The sequence below is a fragment of the Vanacampus margaritifer genome, chromosome 2, assembly GCF_051991255.1.
Source record: "Vanacampus margaritifer isolate UIUO_Vmar chromosome 2, RoL_Vmar_1.0, whole genome shotgun sequence".
NCBI classification, from domain to species: domain Eukaryota; kingdom Metazoa; phylum Chordata; class Actinopteri; order Syngnathiformes; family Syngnathidae; genus Vanacampus; species Vanacampus margaritifer.
Genome location: NC_135433.1, coordinates 8,657,798 through 8,676,087, shown reverse-complemented (window position 1 = coordinate 8,676,087; position 18,290 = coordinate 8,657,798). Strand labels below are relative to the sequence as shown.

The following is an 18,290-nucleotide window of genomic DNA, read 5'->3' as shown; positions in this document are numbered from 1 at the left end:
CACGGCATGCGAATGATCTAACCCGAGGTTACGCTTTCCGAGCGCATTTCACCGAAACTCGATCCTCCTCTTGTCAGTTCATCAGAGAATCGGGACGAAGGGGAGAAAGAGAAATCGCCCTCCTTGTGATTGATCAGGCTTCCTCAAGTGTGAAAGTTGGACGTGATCTGATACGTCCGATGCCAAACCGCTTAAAGGAGTCGTTTGTTTGCGTGAATAAGGAAGAATTTGTGTCAGGGCTAAATTGTTAGCTCCACTTTCCAGGCCCACGTGGCCAGGATGGCTCGATCAGGCACTCAACACTACATGAATCTTTTTGTTTGACGTAATGATGAAGTCATCGCATGCCTTCCGCAGAGCACGGCGTCAAAGCCAAAGCACATTTTGTCATCGTAAATATGCCTTGGGATGTTGTTGTCTTGAATTATCGGCGGCTTTGAACACCAGGGAGTTTCTGTGGTTGCCTCGCAGATAGGGCGGGACACATTCGGTCTTGTCCTGATGTTCTTCGTCTGCTCTGATAGAACGATTTGTTCTTGTAAATAAACATACGGCGTTGACTTTAACGCTCATACCATCTGTTAAATTGTTTTACGAGCCAGTGGTGAACCTTCCGTGCCGGATTTCTTTATCACATCATCATCAACCAACTGTGCATTGTTGAAAATTGTTAGCTTGTGTATTTTTCTTTTTTTCTTTTTAAGTTGTGTCTTATTGATAGCAACTGCTTTCAGTTTTAGCTGGGATGTTAACTCATTCACTGCCATTGACGGCTATAGACGACAAAAATTCATTTTCATAGTTTAACATTTTTTTTCCACTTTTATTAACAAGAGTATGAGAACCTAGAAAATAATTAGTGTACATTTAGAACAGATATAAAATTTGTGATTAATCGTGACTATTGAAGCCATGCGATTAATTACAATTAACAAATTTTATCGCCTGACGCGATAAAAAAAGAAAGAAAAGATTATTAAAAAATTAGGGGCGTCAGGCGATTAAATTTTTTAAATCGTAATTAGTTGCATGACTTCACGAATTAACTCACGATTAATCACAAATTTTATATCTCTTCTTAATGTACAATAAAAAAATTCTAGGTTTTCATACTCTTGTTAACAAAAGTAGAAAAAAAAGTTAAACTAATAGAAATAGTTCAAATGAATATTTGACGTCTATAACCGTAAATGGCAGTGAATGAATTAATATTGCATGGCTATCAATACAGTTGTTAGTTGCAAATAAGACTAAAACCAAACGGTGAAAATGGTCGTAGCCATCGGATGTCCACACTTTTTCAGCTCTTTCTCTGCGCCAGTGTGTCCCAATCTTTATTGAGCAAACGCACATATTTTGATGAGGAAAATCATACGGCACACCACCAAACAAAAATGTCTCCATTTACTCACAAATGTACTTGCCGTAGTGTAAAAAGCTATTATTTTGTTTTATGAATGGAAACAAGTGGATTCACAGTATAAATGCATTTCCTTTTTTTTTTGCGTGTCGCTAGATGTTTCTTGCATAGTTAGATGAACAAAGAATATTAACTCATTCACTGCCATTGACGGCTATAGACGTCAAAAATTCATTTGAACTATTTCTAGTAGTTTAACTTTTTTTTTTTCACTTTTGTTAACAAGAGTATGAAAACCTAGAAGAAAATTATTGTACATTTAGAACAGATATAAAATTTGTGATTAATCGTGAGTTAACTATTGAAGTCTCTACAAATTTTAATCGCCTGACGCCTTCAATTTTTAATAATTGAATCGCCTGATGCCCCTAATTTTTTATCATCTTTTCTTTAAAATAAATAAATAAATAAAATAAAATAAAAGATTATTTAAAAAAAAAAAGAGTCTTGTTTTTTATACTCTTGTTTACAAAAGTGGGGGGAAAAAGTTAATAGTTCAAAATAATTTTTGACGTTCATAGCCGTCAATGGCAGTGAACGAGTTAACATAATTTGTGGCGGCACACTATGGTGACACCAAATTTGAACTTTTCTCAACCTCATCTCGTTTGTCCTCGTCTCATTTCCTCTCCTCACGTCTCACCTCACCTCCAAACCTTCCAAGTCTTCTCCTCTCACTTGCCTCACATTGTTGTCCACCGTGCCAGACCATTCCACAGGACAACAGTCTGCCTGTGCGTGTTGGACGTTGAGGGTGATGACTCAGAAAAGACGGATTTGAGCCATAATGATGTCATTTCATGTCTAGGTGGAACAAATTAGCCGGCAAGAATATGTTCACCTTTATACAAACCCGTCACCTACATTAGGCAGAATTTATTAAATTATTTATTTATTTTTACTTTTTACCAAGTTTTTTTTTTTTTGTATGTAAAAGACCCCACATATTGAGGGGGAAAAAAATTATGTTTTTTTTTGTTTTTTTTTTACTGTTATAGGGGTGGTAGTCAAAGTCGGAGCAAATCAATCGTCTAGTGATTCTCAAAGTGGGCTACACAGTAAATTCTGTAAATTTGACTCCACTTAGAGTGGGACCAAATAGACTCCGTTTTAGAACGATATTTACACTTGGAAGAGAGTAAAATAAAGAATTGGGGAAAAATAAAAGTCACTCAAGGGTTGCGGAACGAACTCACAACCTTCAGCTTGGGAGACAGCCGCACTCCCAACTGAGCTACGCCCCTCCTACTGTTTGCTTTTGTCCAAGAGGAGAAAAACATAATTTTTGGTCTTTTGGAATGACAAAGATTTCAGCTGACACGAGCGATATAGTAACGCACAGCTGGAGTAGATCACCTGTCTCCCAAGATGGAGGTCTTGTGTTCATTCCTCAATACTTGAGTGCCTTTTTTTTCTCCCCCAATTCTTTATTTTACTCTCTTCCAAGTGTTAGTATTACTCTAAAACTGAGTCTATTTGGTCCCACTCTAAATAGAGTCAAATTTTCTCTACAGAATTGACTGTGTACGAGTGCTACTAGTGGTATGTAGATTCCCTCTAGTGGTGCACGAAAGAATCCCTGCCAGAGTACCATAGTTGTAATTGTTTTGGGGGGGGGGGGTCTGTTATACTTTTTTTCTTTTTGACTTTTGTTTTTTTAAATTCAGGTAGTTTTAATGCTTTTTAGCACAGGTTTGTTTTATTTATTTATTTTAGAAATAGTTACGTTTTTGTTGAGTTTTAGTATTAGATTTAGTTTTGTTTTTTGTTTTTGTTTTTTAATCGAGTGCAAGATTTAAAAAAAAAAAAAAAAAAAAAAGAAAAGACCACGAAATATAGTGTAATAAAACTATAGTTCTTAAATGACTGTTGTGTGTACGGACGTACAGCAATACCAAAATAAAGACATCTAAATCAACTCCGAAAGCTCACGTAGCATTAGTTTTAATTTGTTTTATCAAATAAGACATAGTTTATTATTATATTATTTTTGTCCTTAATTTTCTTAACTTAAATACATTGCTAAATACAGATCAATTGTATTTAACTCATTCACTGCCATTGACGCCTGTAAACGTCAAAAATTCATTTGAACTATTTCTATTAGTTTAACATTTTTTTCCACTTTTGTTAGCAAGAGTATGAAAACCTAGACATTGTTTTTAAATAATCTTTTTTTTTTTTTTTTAAAGAAAAGATTATTAAAAATTAGGAGCGTCAGGCGATTATTTTTTTTTTATTGTAATTAATCGCATGACTTCAATAGTTAACTCACGATTAATCACAAATCTTTACAATCTTTTTTTCTAAGTTTTCATACTCTTGCTAACAAAAGTGGATTTTTTTTTTAACTAATAGAAATAGTTCAAATGATTTTTTGACGTCTATAGCCGTCAATGGCAGTGAATAAGTTAACTGTTTAATGTGTATCCTAACTGTTTAGTGGGTTCTTCCAGGGGCGGGTGGCTGTTTGAAATTTTCAGTTCATGCCATACCCGAATTTTGTTCCCAGTCCATCTTTAGTCTAATAGTCTATCAAAACTAGTGTTTTTTTTTTTTTTTGTAAACCTGTTCATGAACAAGCATTAAGGACAACAATTGGCCAAGATACCGTAAGCGTAGTAGTTTGACTGCACTGACATTGCTGGAATTTTACAGCTTGTCAGACTCTTTTTTTTTTTTTGGGGTAAAAATAAGAAGCATGAACTTCTTTTGTAATAACTAATCAGCTCAAACATCTAACCTGCATGCGAAGTTCATACAATTCCACCCCCTTACATCCTTCTACATGCTTACACAGTAAAGTGTATCAGAGGTCACGGCGCGCTCCATGTGCGGGAGGGCCGGCGTCACAGCGGCATGCTGTTGTTTTGCAAAGGAAAGATCTGAGACTGACGGCCGGACCCTGACGGTGATTGCAGCCGCCCGCATACAATAATAATTGTACGCGCACACACACACACGAGCGACTTGACGTGGTTCGGGCGCCACCTTAATTACAGCGCGCCCATCACACTCATGCAAACACACGCTCGCTTCGTTTACACACCAGATGCGCATTTTATATGCGTGCGTCATTATCCGATTACCTGTTTGAAAAACATGCAAATTGATCACAGCCTTGGAAAGGAAGCTATTTGTTGACTTTTTTTTTTCCTTTTCTGTTACATAACTGTTTCTGTTTTGCATTTTTTTTTTATATTTGTTGAACTAAGAATTATTTATTTAGTCACAAGTTAAATAAAGTAAAATACAGTAAATACTGCAGTGCAGAAAATTTGCGATAACGAAAGACCATGTAAAAAAAAAAAGAAGTAGTTTTGCCCTTCCCAAATGTTTTAAACACACTTTTTAGAATACGGTATTCCTTAGCACATGTTCTCACTCTCTTGCTGTCAAGAAATCACTTTCAGGAAAAGAAACTAAGATTTTCTCGCTTGCACATTCCTTCAAACAAGCGAGAGAGTACTGTAAAAGCAATATAGAATTAAACATTGTACGTTTAAAAAAACAAAACAAATACTTCAACCAGACAATAATTTTGTGGAACAAAAAGCCTGCTAGCTTAATGCTAAAATGAATTAAACATAATTAAATATTGTATGTTTAAAAAAACAAATACTTCAACCAAACAATAATTTCGTGGAGCAAAAAAAGCCTGCTAGCTTAATGCTAAAATGAATTAAACATAATTAAATATTGTATGTTTAAAAAAAATAAAATAATTCAACCAAACAATAATTTCGTGGAACAAAAAGCCTGCTAGCTTAATGCTAAAATGAATTAAACATAATTAAATATTGTACGTTTAAAAAAAAAAAACAAATACTTCAACCAAACAATAATTTCGTGGCACAAAAAGCCTGCTAGCTTAATGCTAAAATGAATTAAGCATTATTAAATATTGTACGTTTAAAAAAAAAACAAATACTTCAACCAAACAATAATTTTGTGGAACAAAAAGCCTGCTAGCTTAATGCTAAAATGCTAATAGCCTAGCTGTGACAGTAATTAAAGTACTGCAAACTACTTGGAGCAGCAACACATACTGTACATACAGCATGCAATAATACTCAAGTGGATATAAAAAGTCTACACACCCCTGTTCAAATGCCAGCTGTTTGTGATATTAAAAAAAATAATACACCAAGCTAAATCATTTCAAATCTTTTTCTACCATTAAACACATTAACTGCCATTGACGGCTATAGACGTCCATTATTACTGGGCTGGCAGTGTGTGAGTTAATAGGATCTGGGCAACTCATTTGGAGGAAAAGATTACATATTTTAGAGAGACAAAAAAAAAAACTGAGATAATGTGGTTGCAGAAGTGTGCACACCCTCTTATACCTGGGAGGGGCTGTGCTTAGATCCCATGTTAACTCATTCAATGCCATTCACGGCTATAGACGTCAAAAATTCATTTGAACTATTTCTATTAGTTTAAAAAAAAATCCACTTTTGTTAACTAGTATGAAAACCTATATATTTTAATTGTTCATTTAGAACAGATATAAATTTGTGATTAATTGTGAAGTCATGCGATTAATTACGAGTACAAATTTTAATCACCTGACGCCCCGAATTTTTAATAATCTTTGTCGCGTCAGGCGATTACACTTTTTTATTGTAATTAATCGCATGACTTCAATAGGTAACTCACGATTAATCACACATTTTATATCTATATTTCTAAAAAAAACCCTCATAATTCATACTCATAAAATATTAAACTAATAGAAATAGTTCAAAGGATTTTTTGACGTCTATTGCCGTCAATGGCAGTGAATGAGTTAAATCGGGGTTTGCACACTCCTTCCACACTGCTTCTCAATTATTTTTTGTTATGCCCCCACCTCGGGATTTTTTTAAATTTCAGCTACCCCCCCCCCCCCCCAACTCTCTGCTGCAACAATAAATGGTCTCATTTGTCTATAAAATTGTTGTAAGTACACCTCTGCAGATGAGCTAAAGCTGCTTCTGTGCTCTTTGACAGTGAGACCACTACTGCCACCTACTGTAGCGGATGTGCAATTACACTCTATTCTAGTGCGGCAAAAAAAAATAAAAATAAAATAAAAAAAAATTCGTAGGCTTTTACTGACTTTATTTTTGCTTTCTTACAGAAATCTGGCGTTTTTACTACACTAAAGGCGCAAGACTAAAATCAGTAGCACAACGTTGCCTTATTCACACACATATCAGCGGTGATCACAAGAAAAAGGTCAGCGAGGTGGCTGTCTAGCGCTAGACCGGTTTACATTTATTCAAACTGTAGTTGACACCCTCTTTTCTAAACAATGGATATACAGAACATGTAAAAAAAAAAAAAAAAGAAAAGCCGTTGCATGTGTGACTGTGCTCGGCTGTCATTTAAACATAAGCAGGTCGCTTGCCCAGGCTGTGTTTTTGTAGCAACGTGAGACATCGGTTCTGGTTTCTGTCCTGTTTTATTTAACAAGGTGGGTTAGTCAGTAAGGGAGAAAAGGGCACATCAACATGAAGCCGCTTTGCTAATGTTCTCTCGCATTCTGTTCGGGTGAATAATTATTGTTAGAAGAAGCAAATATGTTAGCCACAGTAAAACTTTAAAAGTGTAATAAATAACACATGCAGACAGAAAAGGACCAATTGGGTTTCTTCCTCTAAGGGAAGTAAGTACTATAATAAATAACAGCAGCACTGTTAAGTGGTTAAATAAGAAGAAATACAAACTAACATATTCAAAGCTTTTCTACTATTCATAACTATTCATAGTTCCAGAAACCATCCCACACTCTAGAAGTAAAAACATGAACTTCACTACACCACAGCTAGAGGGTGCTATAGCCCCATCACTAGTTAAATCCAGTTCAGCCTCTCCAGCATTTTATTTGATATTTTAAAATATTTGTATGTATATGTATCGGTCAAGCCCCTCTTTAGCCCCGCAGAGAAAAAAAAAAATCCTAAATTGCGGGCCTCTCTCTTGGGGTAAAATGGAGGGGAAAAAATTATTAGCAGCAGCGGCCCCAGACAACGCCGGCCCCTCCGGGCATCTTCCCTCTATGCCAGATGGCTAGTCCAGCCCGGGTCACAGGTGAGCTGACATTGGGTGAGTGATGGGTATACATCCTGGACTGGTCGCCTGGCAGCGCTACTCAAATTCACACCTGGACAATTTAGAGCGAAGGGTGAAAAGTCACGTTTTTTTTTTTAACAGGCAAAAGGGTCAGGCTATTCACAGATGAAGTTAAATAAATGAATAGAGAGAGACCGATTATCGTCTGGGCCGATTATCCGAGCCAATTTTCAGCATTTTGACGAATATCGGTATCGGCCATTTTGAAGAATTATACGGCCGATAATCCCTTTAAAAAAGTGTTTTTTGGGTCAGGAACTAATTGTTGACATTTTCATAGATGCTTCTGACCTTCTGTCTTTGTTTGAAATTAAAACTAAGATAAGGAAAATTGTATTACTTTATATATTATATTTTGAATTTTAAACTTTATTTATTGCTAATTCCTTAAGTATACTTTGAACTTTTTGAAGACTACTGCTCCTGGAAGATCCCTGAACTTTTTGTTAGATTTTTTAAACAAAGATGCCTATTTATTTATTTATTTATTTATTTTTTTTTATTCTATTTTTTAGTGACTAAGATTTTTTTTTTAACTCCAATATTTTACGAACCCTAAATGTTCAAAAAACATTTACTTAAAAAATAATGAAATTTAAAAAAAGAGCTGGAGTTTGTATTTTTAAATAAATTTGATGCCAATATTTTCCCTTTTAGTGAAAATGAATTTCGGCTCTAAATATCGGTTATCGGTGTCTTTGACTACTAATATTCGGTATTGATATCGGACCTGAATAAACAATATCGGTATTTTTTTACATTTTTTATGCCAATATTTTCCCTTTTGGTGAAAATGAATATCGGCTCTAAATATCCGTTACCAATGTCCTTGACTACTAATAATTGGTATTGATATCAGCCCTGAAAAAAACTTTTCCGGTCTATCTCTATAAATAAATAAATAAATAAATTTCTATGTAAAACATATACTATTGTTTATTTTATGGTAAAATAATAATTATGCTCTTAATATTATTGTTTATAATTTATTTATATTGTTACATTTATGTCATTACATGAAAGAAAAAAAGCAGAAAACAACATTTTCTTTATTATAATTGTGCAATGATTTCATTTTAAAATGTTCTGTTTCTATTTAAAATGTTTTATTTTTGCTATTTTTTTCATGTCAATGAATCAATAAAAAAAAATCTTTAATTAGATAAGCAAATTTTAAAAAATCATAAATTCTACAGGAAAAAACTGCTAAATCAATGCCGAGGGAGTACCCGAGAATACTCAGCACAGTGAGAACATACAAAACGCCACACAGGAAGGCCGCAGCCAAGATTCGAACCCTAAACATTAGAACTTGTGGCAGACGTGCTAACCGCTACATGAATCAGAACTTGACATTAAAAATAAAAACGTTTGACAATTCAGCCAAGCTATTTGATGGACTCAGGGGTCAAATTATTCCAGACAGTGAAAGGGAAGAAATGTCAGAGATGTGTGACATGAGCAAAAGGCCCGGGAATAATGCATGAAGGTTCATGTGACAGCTTGCTAGGTCGCTCCAGTACTTTGCCAGGTGCGCTTAATTTACTGCCTAGGGATGATATATTAATAATAATAATGTCTAACTATTATAGGAAATGGATGACTAAAATTGTAATAATAACATATTTTGCCCTCTTGCAGTATCCCATATGCCCACTAGAGGGACCCTGTCCTCATTGACAATCCTCAAGGCTGCAGCTACTATACTGACACAGAGCATCACTTACCAAAAAATATCCAACAACCCCCCACTCATCTTGGTTATTTTGGAAAAAAATTACACTTATCTGTTTGTATTTTTAGCACTGTGACTGAGAGTGTGAGGAAAAGGAGAGAAGAGGTGGGCGGGTGCGACCGGTGGGCATTCGTAAGACGCCAAAACAATGGAGTCATATTTGGGACACATTGTTTCTATGGGAACTGTTTGTTCAGAAAACATACGGCTGGGCGCTGACGTTTTGACCTTTAAACACACCAAAATTGCCCGGTTATTATATTTGTTATATATAAGTTTAAGCATGATGGACATGTACAAAAAAAAAAAAAAAAAGTTGGTTTAGGGTTAGCACTGTTAGCGAAGCATGGTTGCTTCAAGCTCTTTATTTGTCTCTCCCAGTTGAAGTTTACTGTAAAACTGGCATATCAGGGATAATCAAACATTGTATATTTAAACACCAAAATGTTCAACCAAACCTTGTATGTAATTTAATTTCATCTATACCTCAACTCATTCACTGCCATTGACGGTTATAGACGTCATAAATTCATTTGAACTATTTCTATTAGTTTAACATTTTTTCCCCACTTTTGTTAACAAGAGTATGAAAACCTAGAATTGTTTTTGTACATTTAGAACAGATATAACATTTGTGATTAATTGTGAGTTAACAAGTGAAGTCATGCGATTAATTATTTCTCTTAGTTTAACATTTTTTTCCACTCTTGTTAACAAGAGTATAAAAACCAAGATTTTTTTTTGTATTTTTAGAACAGATATAAAATTTGTGATTAATCGTGAGTTACGATTAAAATCATGACACCTCCCCAAAAAATATAAAAAAATATATATATATATATATATATTATTTTTGTATTTTTTTTATTTGTATAATTTTTTTTATTTAAGAAAAGATTATTAAAAATTAGGGGCATCAGGCAATTACAATTTGTAATCGTAAATTAATCGCATGACTTCACTAGTTAACTCACGATAAATCACAAATTTTGTTCTGTTCTAATACAATAAAAAAAAATCTAGGTTTTCATAACTCTTGTTAAAACTCTTTGACTGCCAGACGTTTTCAGAAAAGGGATGCCGTGGGTGCCAGCCGATTTTAAGCATTTTGACTGATCTTTCAAGGTCCATAGAAAATTATGTGTTTGGACTATGGAAACACACATACTGCCAAAACAAGATTGGACTCTCATCTTCCATCAGAAAAAAAAAAGTTTGTTTCTACCTTATTCCGTTTTTGAGTAATCAACAATAGAAAATGGTTAGTTTCACCTGTTTTGAAAAAAAAACGTCTTTTAACGTCTTTGGCACTCCATAGGATTTTACGAAACGTTTTTGGCAGTCAAAGAGTTAACAAAAGTGGGGAAAATGTTAAACTAATAGAAATAGATCAAATGATTTTTTTTACATCTATACCCATCAATGTCAGTGAATGAGTTAATGCGAAACTCTATAGACAAGCTAACAGAAATTAGCATAGATTTTACTGTAATTGTATACCTTCAAACTACTGCTACTTTGACCACTAACAAATAGAAACAGATTACTGACATTCTGGCTGCTATTAGACCACTTGTTTGTGTGTGTAGGCCGTTGTTATGTCGCCTGTGTTGACCTCAAAGCAAATTAGCACAAGCAAGAAATTGGAAGTGAACCGCCAGTGAGGGAAAGTCGTGGGCGAGGTTTTGATCTGCGGGCTAATTTTAGCTCAGCATCAGCTTCAAATAGAAACCCCCCCATAAATATGTATGAATGGGCGGGAGTGGGGAGGGGGGGGGGCACTCTGTGGTGCAGCAGGAGAGCGGAGTAGATAGAGGAGGGGGGCTTCGTGTACTCTACCTGCTATCCTATTTTTAGCTCTAACGATTCCACTTTGGGTCTATCCCCCCCCCATGCGAGGGGAGGCTAAATTTAGCTGCTTGGAGACAGAAAGCGTGATGCGGGAACAAAAATAGAAACAGGTTTATGGTCAGAGCACGCAGGAACAGCGAGGGGTGTCGCATCAGTTGTAAGGACAGAAGGCGACAGATGGAGGAAAAATAGGAAAGATGGAGATGATTCTTATAGATCACAATGACCAATAAATTAAACGCAATATAATGTGCTTGTACGTAGGTAACTTTGTTTATATGGCGTCTAGATAATTTTACGGCTTGAGGACAGCAGTCCACATGTTTACTTAGCGTAATTTCTTTCATGAAGCATCAATTTGTTTGCACTACTGTCATAATCTGATTTATGATTTGCTGCCTTATGTTTACGCTAAACTATAATCTATCTGATAACCTTGTAGTAGAAATCAATTTATTGCTTGTCTGTTAAAAAAATACATTAGAAGACGACCTTGAAAAAATAATTGTATCTTAAATTGTAAAAAAAAAGAAAAAAGAAAAACCATAATGATGTTGTTTTTAAATCGTAAGTCAATGTGCCACTATATGCTTTTAACTCATTCACTGCCATTAACGGCTATAGACATCATGAATTCATTTGAACTATTAGTTAACATTTTTTTCCCACTTTTGTTAACAAGACTATGAAAACCTAGAATTTTTTTTGTACATTTAGAACAGATATAAAATTTGTGATTAATCATGAGTTAACTAGTCATGAGTCATGCGATTAATTACGATTAAAATCCTAACGCCCCAAATTTTTTAATAATCTTTTTTTTTAAGTCAATTTAATTTATTTATTTATTTTATTTTTAATAATATTTTCTTTATTATTTTATATAAAAATAAAATTATAGTAATTATTTTATTTTTTATAATCTTTTTTTTTTAAAGAAAAGATCATTAAAAATTAGTCGCATCAGGCAATTACAATTTGCAATCGTAATTAATCGCATGACTTCACTAGTTAACTCACGATTAATCACAAATTTTATATCTGTTCTAATACAATAAAAAAAAATCTAGGTTTTCATAACTCTTGCTAACAAAAGTGGGAAAAATGTTAAACTAATAGAAATAGATCAAATGAATTTTTGACGTCTATAGCCGTCAATGGCAGCGAATGAGTTAATAAAGAAACAGCACTGCATTGTATCAAACATGAATATAAAGAAACAAACTGCTTTATTCATGTTTTGGTTGTGTGCCTTTAAGTCGCATACAAGTACGGTCAACGTGATCAGTCCTTCACAAACTTTTGGACATTTCAGTACGAATGCACCTTAAAAAGTCATCGCACGAGCCCAAATTGACTTCACTTTTGTCTTGCTCCCTCCTCTGCGCTCCGCCGCCATCCCCCACTGTCCTCCCTCTGACTCCTCTGCCGCTGCAGTCGGTGCATCTGAAGCTGTCACATGAATGGAGCGGCGAGGGCTGTTGTTATGTAATAGTCAGTAACGCACCCGCGTCGTCTCCTCATGCAGCATCCTCATTGGGTAGCTGAGCCAGAGGAGGGAGGGTGGGGAAAGAAGATTTTTTTATTTTTTTATTTTTTCATACTGCAGTTGCTACAGCTCTGAATTAAAATGCAATGGCAGAAATCATTGTGTCGTTATGGATACTTTAGGTTTCTACTTAAAGTACCGCAACGCACGTTTCTGGTTGTAGTTAGTTAACATGTATTCGTTCAGAAATGTTGTGTGGTCATTAACGTTTAATAATAATAATAATAATAATAATAAACCCACAAGAAATAAACATTTATGTACAGTATAGCCAAGTTTAACCAATCCATCTGACTTCTTCTAATAAAAGTCTAGCTAGCGAATGTAATGCAAAATGGCACACTGTAGACGTTTAACGTTAATTCCAAATTTAAAAACAACTGGTACTTAATCCAATGACGCAACAATACATACAAACAGCATGCAAAAAAAGATAACAAAACATTATATATTTAAACACCAAAATAGTCACGCAAACCAGATGATTTTATCTAACAAATGTCCACTAGCTTAATGCTAAGATAAGATGCTAGACACTATCGACGGGCTGACAGGAATTAGCATAGATGTTGCTTTAATTCCAAACCTAAAAACAACTGCTCTGTGGCCCACATTGAGCAACAACACTTAAATCTTCACTGTATAATTTTATCGAACGAAACTCCACTATCTTAATGCTAAGATGCTAAACACGATAGATGGGCAAAAAATAAATAAAAAAGGCAATTAGGCATTGTATAAACACTAAGATGTTCACTGAAACCATATAATTGTATTTAACGAAAGCCCTCTAGCTTAATGCTAGAATGCTAACCACTACAGATGGGCTAAAAGGAATTAGCATAGCTGTTGTGGTTATTCCAAACCTAAAATCAACTGCTATGTAACCGATATGGAACAACAACACTACAAATTACATACGATAAAAGACAACAAAGAGTTTTACATTTAAACACCAAAATCTTCACTATATAATTTTAACTATTGAAACTCCACTAGTTTAATGCTAGAATGCTAAACACTATAGATGGGCTAACGGGAATTAGCATATATGTTATGGTAATTCCAAATCTAAAAAATATATATATATATTTAAAAAAAAAAAAGGCAATTAGGCATTGTATAAACACTAAGATGTTCACCGAAACCATATAATTGTATTTAACGAAAGCCACTAACCACTATAGATGGGCTAAAAGGAATTAGCATAGATGTTGTGGTTATTCTAAACCTAAAATCAACTGCTATGTAACCAATATGGAGCACAACACATACAAAGTATACAACAAAACACAACAAAGCATTATTTAAACACCAAGATGCTCATCCAAACCATAAAATTTATCTAACGAAGGTCCACCATCTATATGCCATATTGCTAAACAGGCTAAAATCAATTAGCATAGATGGTGCATTAATCCTCGAACTAAAAACAACTGCTGTTTAATTTATATGAATCAATAAGACATACAGAGCATACAACAAAAGACAACTTGGCAATGTATATTTAACCACCAAAATGTTCAACCAAAGCATTTAATTTTATTAAATTAAAGTCTGCTAGCCTAATGCTAAGATGCTAAATAGTATAGATGGGCTAACAGGAATTAGCATAGATGTTACGGAAATTCAAAAAAAAATTAAATAAATAAAATTTAACAAAAAAAAACGCTAGAGCAACAACATACAGTACAAGCAGAATTGCTGTTGGTTAACACACACTCACAAAAAAAAAGTGGATTCATGCAAGGAACGTGGCCAGACTGTGAACAAGGGCCTCATCGTGTCTCTGCTCGGTTCGTGATGGATCAGGAGGAAGTCCCCCTCGCCTGAACTCCTCCTGCCTATTTTTAGCCTCTCACTCTCATATGAACTCAGTTTGTGCACGCAGACCTGATGATATTCAGATATTTTTATGCCTGCACTTTATGACATTGAATTTCACTCTTTCAACATCGATGAGTGCACTTTATGCAACTATTGTATTTTGTGTGATGTTTACATTGTTAACTCATTCACTGCCATTGACGGCTATAGACGTCAAAAATTCATTTGAACTATTGCTATTGGTTTAACTTTTTTTCCACTTTTGTCAACAAGAGTATAACCCCCCCCCCTCAAAAGAGATTGTACATTTAGAACAGATATACATTTTTTGATAAATCGTGAGTTAACTAGTGAATACATGCGATTAATTACGAAAAAAATGAATCGTCTGACGCCCCTGATTTTAATAACCTTTTTTTTAAGTTATTTCTTTTTTATTTTTAATTATCATTTCTTTTTCTTTTCTTTTCTTTTTTTAAAGAAAAGATTATTAACTCATTCACTGCCACTGACGGCTATAGACGTCAAAAATTCATTTGAACTATTTCTATTAGTTTAAACATTTTCCCACTTTTGTTAACAAGAGTATGAAAACCTAGAATTTAAAAAAAAAATTGTACATTAAGAACAGATATAAAATTTGTGATTAATCGTGAGTTAACTAGTGAAGTCATGCGATTAGTTACAATTATAAATTTTAATTGCCTGAAATTTTTAATTGTAATTAATCGCATGACTTCTAATAGTTCTAGGTTTTCATAGTAACAAAAGTGGAAAAAATGTTAAACAAATAGAAATGGTTAAAATGAATTTCTGACGTCTATAGCCGTCAACGGTAGTGAATGAGTTAAAAATTTGAGGTGTCAGGTGATTTTTTTTTTTTTATCATAATTAATCGCATGACTTCAGTAGTTAACTCACGATTAATCACACATTTTATATCTGTTCTTAATGTAAAATAACACAATTCTAGGTTTTCACACCCTTGTTAACAAAAGTGGGGGAAAAAATGCTAAATTAATAGAAATAGTTCAAATGATTTTTTTTACTGCATGCTAACTTTGTGTAGGAAAGAAGGCCAGAATTGCAAATGCACTTTTCTGCCGTTCATTGAACGCTGACATAAGAGTCAAATGAGCACATTCAAGCAGAAGCTGCTGTCGGTCACAGCTCACACCCAGACACTCACACGAAGACTCGTCAACATCACATACACATTTGTTTTGTTGCGCTCAAATGACTTGTGGACGGACATACTGAAAATTCTGCCTCATTTAGTTGCTTGCCTCATTGTTACGCCAATTTTAGTGTACTTGGGCGTCAACGACACTTTCACACCCTCTCAAATGTGTAATTCGGGCCTTTTATTGTGGCGCTTAGAATGGTTTTGCTTCCTTCTGCATTTTCCTGTTTTACAGATAAAAGTCTGTTACATGAGTGGGATGAAAGCTTGCAGTATTTTAATATGGGACTATTGTGTTTAGGGTTCGCTTTTGTGGCCTAAGATGAAAATGAGATCACCGCACTATTTTTTTTTCCCACCGTTTTAGCCAATTCTTATCATTGAAAAAACACATGCAACACTCTGAAAGCGCTGTAGTATTTCCAATAGGGATTAACCGATTACCGGCGCCGATATTTATCATTTTCAGGAATATCGGCATCGGCCATTTTTAAAAATCTGAAGGCCGATAAAGCTGTTATCTCTCTGAATGTTTACAAACTTTGTATTTCTCCAGGGTTTGTTCGCAAAAAGGTTGCGAAGATGGTCACGGACCATTTTTACTCGTCACAAATAAATTTTGTCAAAACATGTTGTTCTGACAAATTTTCCCTGTTTGTGAACGGCTTTTAAAACATTTGACGAACACTGACGAGAACCCCCAAATTTGCTATATTTGCAAGCACGGAGATTTAGAGCAATTTAAGACTGGGTTTATTTCATGCAAATCTTTTATGCATATATTTATATAAATGTCACTGAACTTTATAAGAGATGCTGCGGTTTGTTTTTTTTTTTTTTTTTTTTTAAAGTAAAGCAAAAATAAGAAAAATAAAAGTATACAAATTTAAGTATAATAATAAGTGAAAGTTTAACATTTGAGTTATTTAAAACATTTGGAAAACTATTTACTATAGAAAAATATTCACTTATTTGATAGAATTTTGAAACAAAGCAGTCTATTTGCTGAATTTTAAAATGTGTTGAAAATTTGAAAAAGTTGTTTAAACAAAAATGCTTATTTATTTTGTATTTTGATGCAAATATTTTTTGTTTTACTGCAAAAGTATATCGGCTCCAAATATCGGTTATCGGCTTCCTTGCCTACCTACTAATAATCGGTACCTGTATCGGCCCTGAAAAAAACATATCAATCTATCACTAATTTCCAGCTTGCAACGCATCCAAAAATAATGTTGGTCTCTGTCTTTCTGCAGCTTTGATGTGGAGAATGGATTGTCGGTGGGGCGGAGCCCCCTGGACGCTCAGGCCAGCCCGAGCTCTGGCGGTCTGGTCTTGCAGGCCAACTTTCCTCACAGCCAGCGGCGGGAGTCGTTCCTCTACCGCTCCGACTCGGACTTTGACCTGTCACCTAAAGGTCCCTTGAAAAATGCCTCCGCTGCGAGTGACCTGTAAGTTCATTTCTGATTGATAGCTGTTAACTCATTCACTGCCATTGACGGCTATAGACGTCAAAAATTCATTTTAACTATTTCTATTAGTTTCACATTTTTCCTACTTTTGTTAGCAAGAGTCTGAATCCCTGGGATTTTTTTATTGTATTAGAACAGATATATAATTTGTGATTAATCGTTTGTTAACTAGTGCAGTAATGCGAGTAATTACGATTAAAAATTGTAATCGCCTGACACCCCTAATTTTTAATAATATTTTCTTTTTTTAAAAAACATATATATATATATATATTATTAAAAATTAAATTAAAAAATTAAAAGAAAAGATTATTAAAAATTCGGGGCATCAGGCGATTTTTTTATTGTAATTAATTGCATGACTTCAATAGTTAACTCACGATTAATCACAAATTTTATATCTGTTCTAAATATATGAAAAAAAATCTTAGTTTTTATACTCTTGTTAACAAAAGTGGAAAAAAATGTTAAACTAAGAGAAATAATTAATCGCATGACTTCACTAGTTAACTCACGATTAATCAAAAATTTTATATCTGTTCTAAATGTACAAAAAAAAATCTAGGCTTTCATACTCTTGTTAACAAAAATGGAAAAAAAATGTTAAACTAATAGGAATAGTTCAAATGAATTTTTGACGTCTATTGTTGTCAATGGCAGTGAATGAGTTAATATATATGTCAGAGGAAACGGAAAATCATAAATCATGTGCATCTGCTTCATGTTTCTTGCTAAAATCTTTACTAAAGTTGCATCCAAAACACGAATACTACTAAGTAATTACACTCTATAACACCAGCTTATTTTTTTACATTCTATTTGTTTTTTCTAAAAAATAATAATAATAATACAGTGCAGTGATAATTTTCTCGACGGAAATTTTCATCATTTTTTTCGTCACGGTAATTTTTTTTCAGACAAAAATTACATTGAGATGATGACGGTAACTAAATTAACTGACAATTTTCATCAATGGCTAAAACAAAACACAGCAACGAAAATTCACAAAATCCAATCAGAAGGAATGAAACGCGGGTGGAATTAAAAGAACCACTCAGAAACTGTTCACTGCACTTTATTTAATGTTCAAACATGTTTCCGTTCATTGTGCAGCCGTAAAATTCATCTCA

General features: G+C 34.1%; 1 protein-coding gene across 6 annotated transcripts in view; it reads left to right on the top strand.

The window, feature by feature from the left end:
• The window catches only part of LOC144043052 (3',5'-cyclic-AMP phosphodiesterase 4C-like), a 77,473-nt gene that overhangs the window by 41,726 nt on the left and 17,457 nt on the right, over positions 1 to 18,290 (top strand). For all 6 annotated transcript variants that reach the window (XM_077556270.1, XM_077556268.1, XM_077556271.1 and 3 more), the window contains one exon: positions 16,945 to 17,139. In XM_077556270.1, coding sequence (XP_077412396.1) covers positions 16,945 to 17,139 — 195 coding nt within the window. The remainder of the gene's footprint in view (positions 1 to 16,944; positions 17,140 to 18,290) is intronic.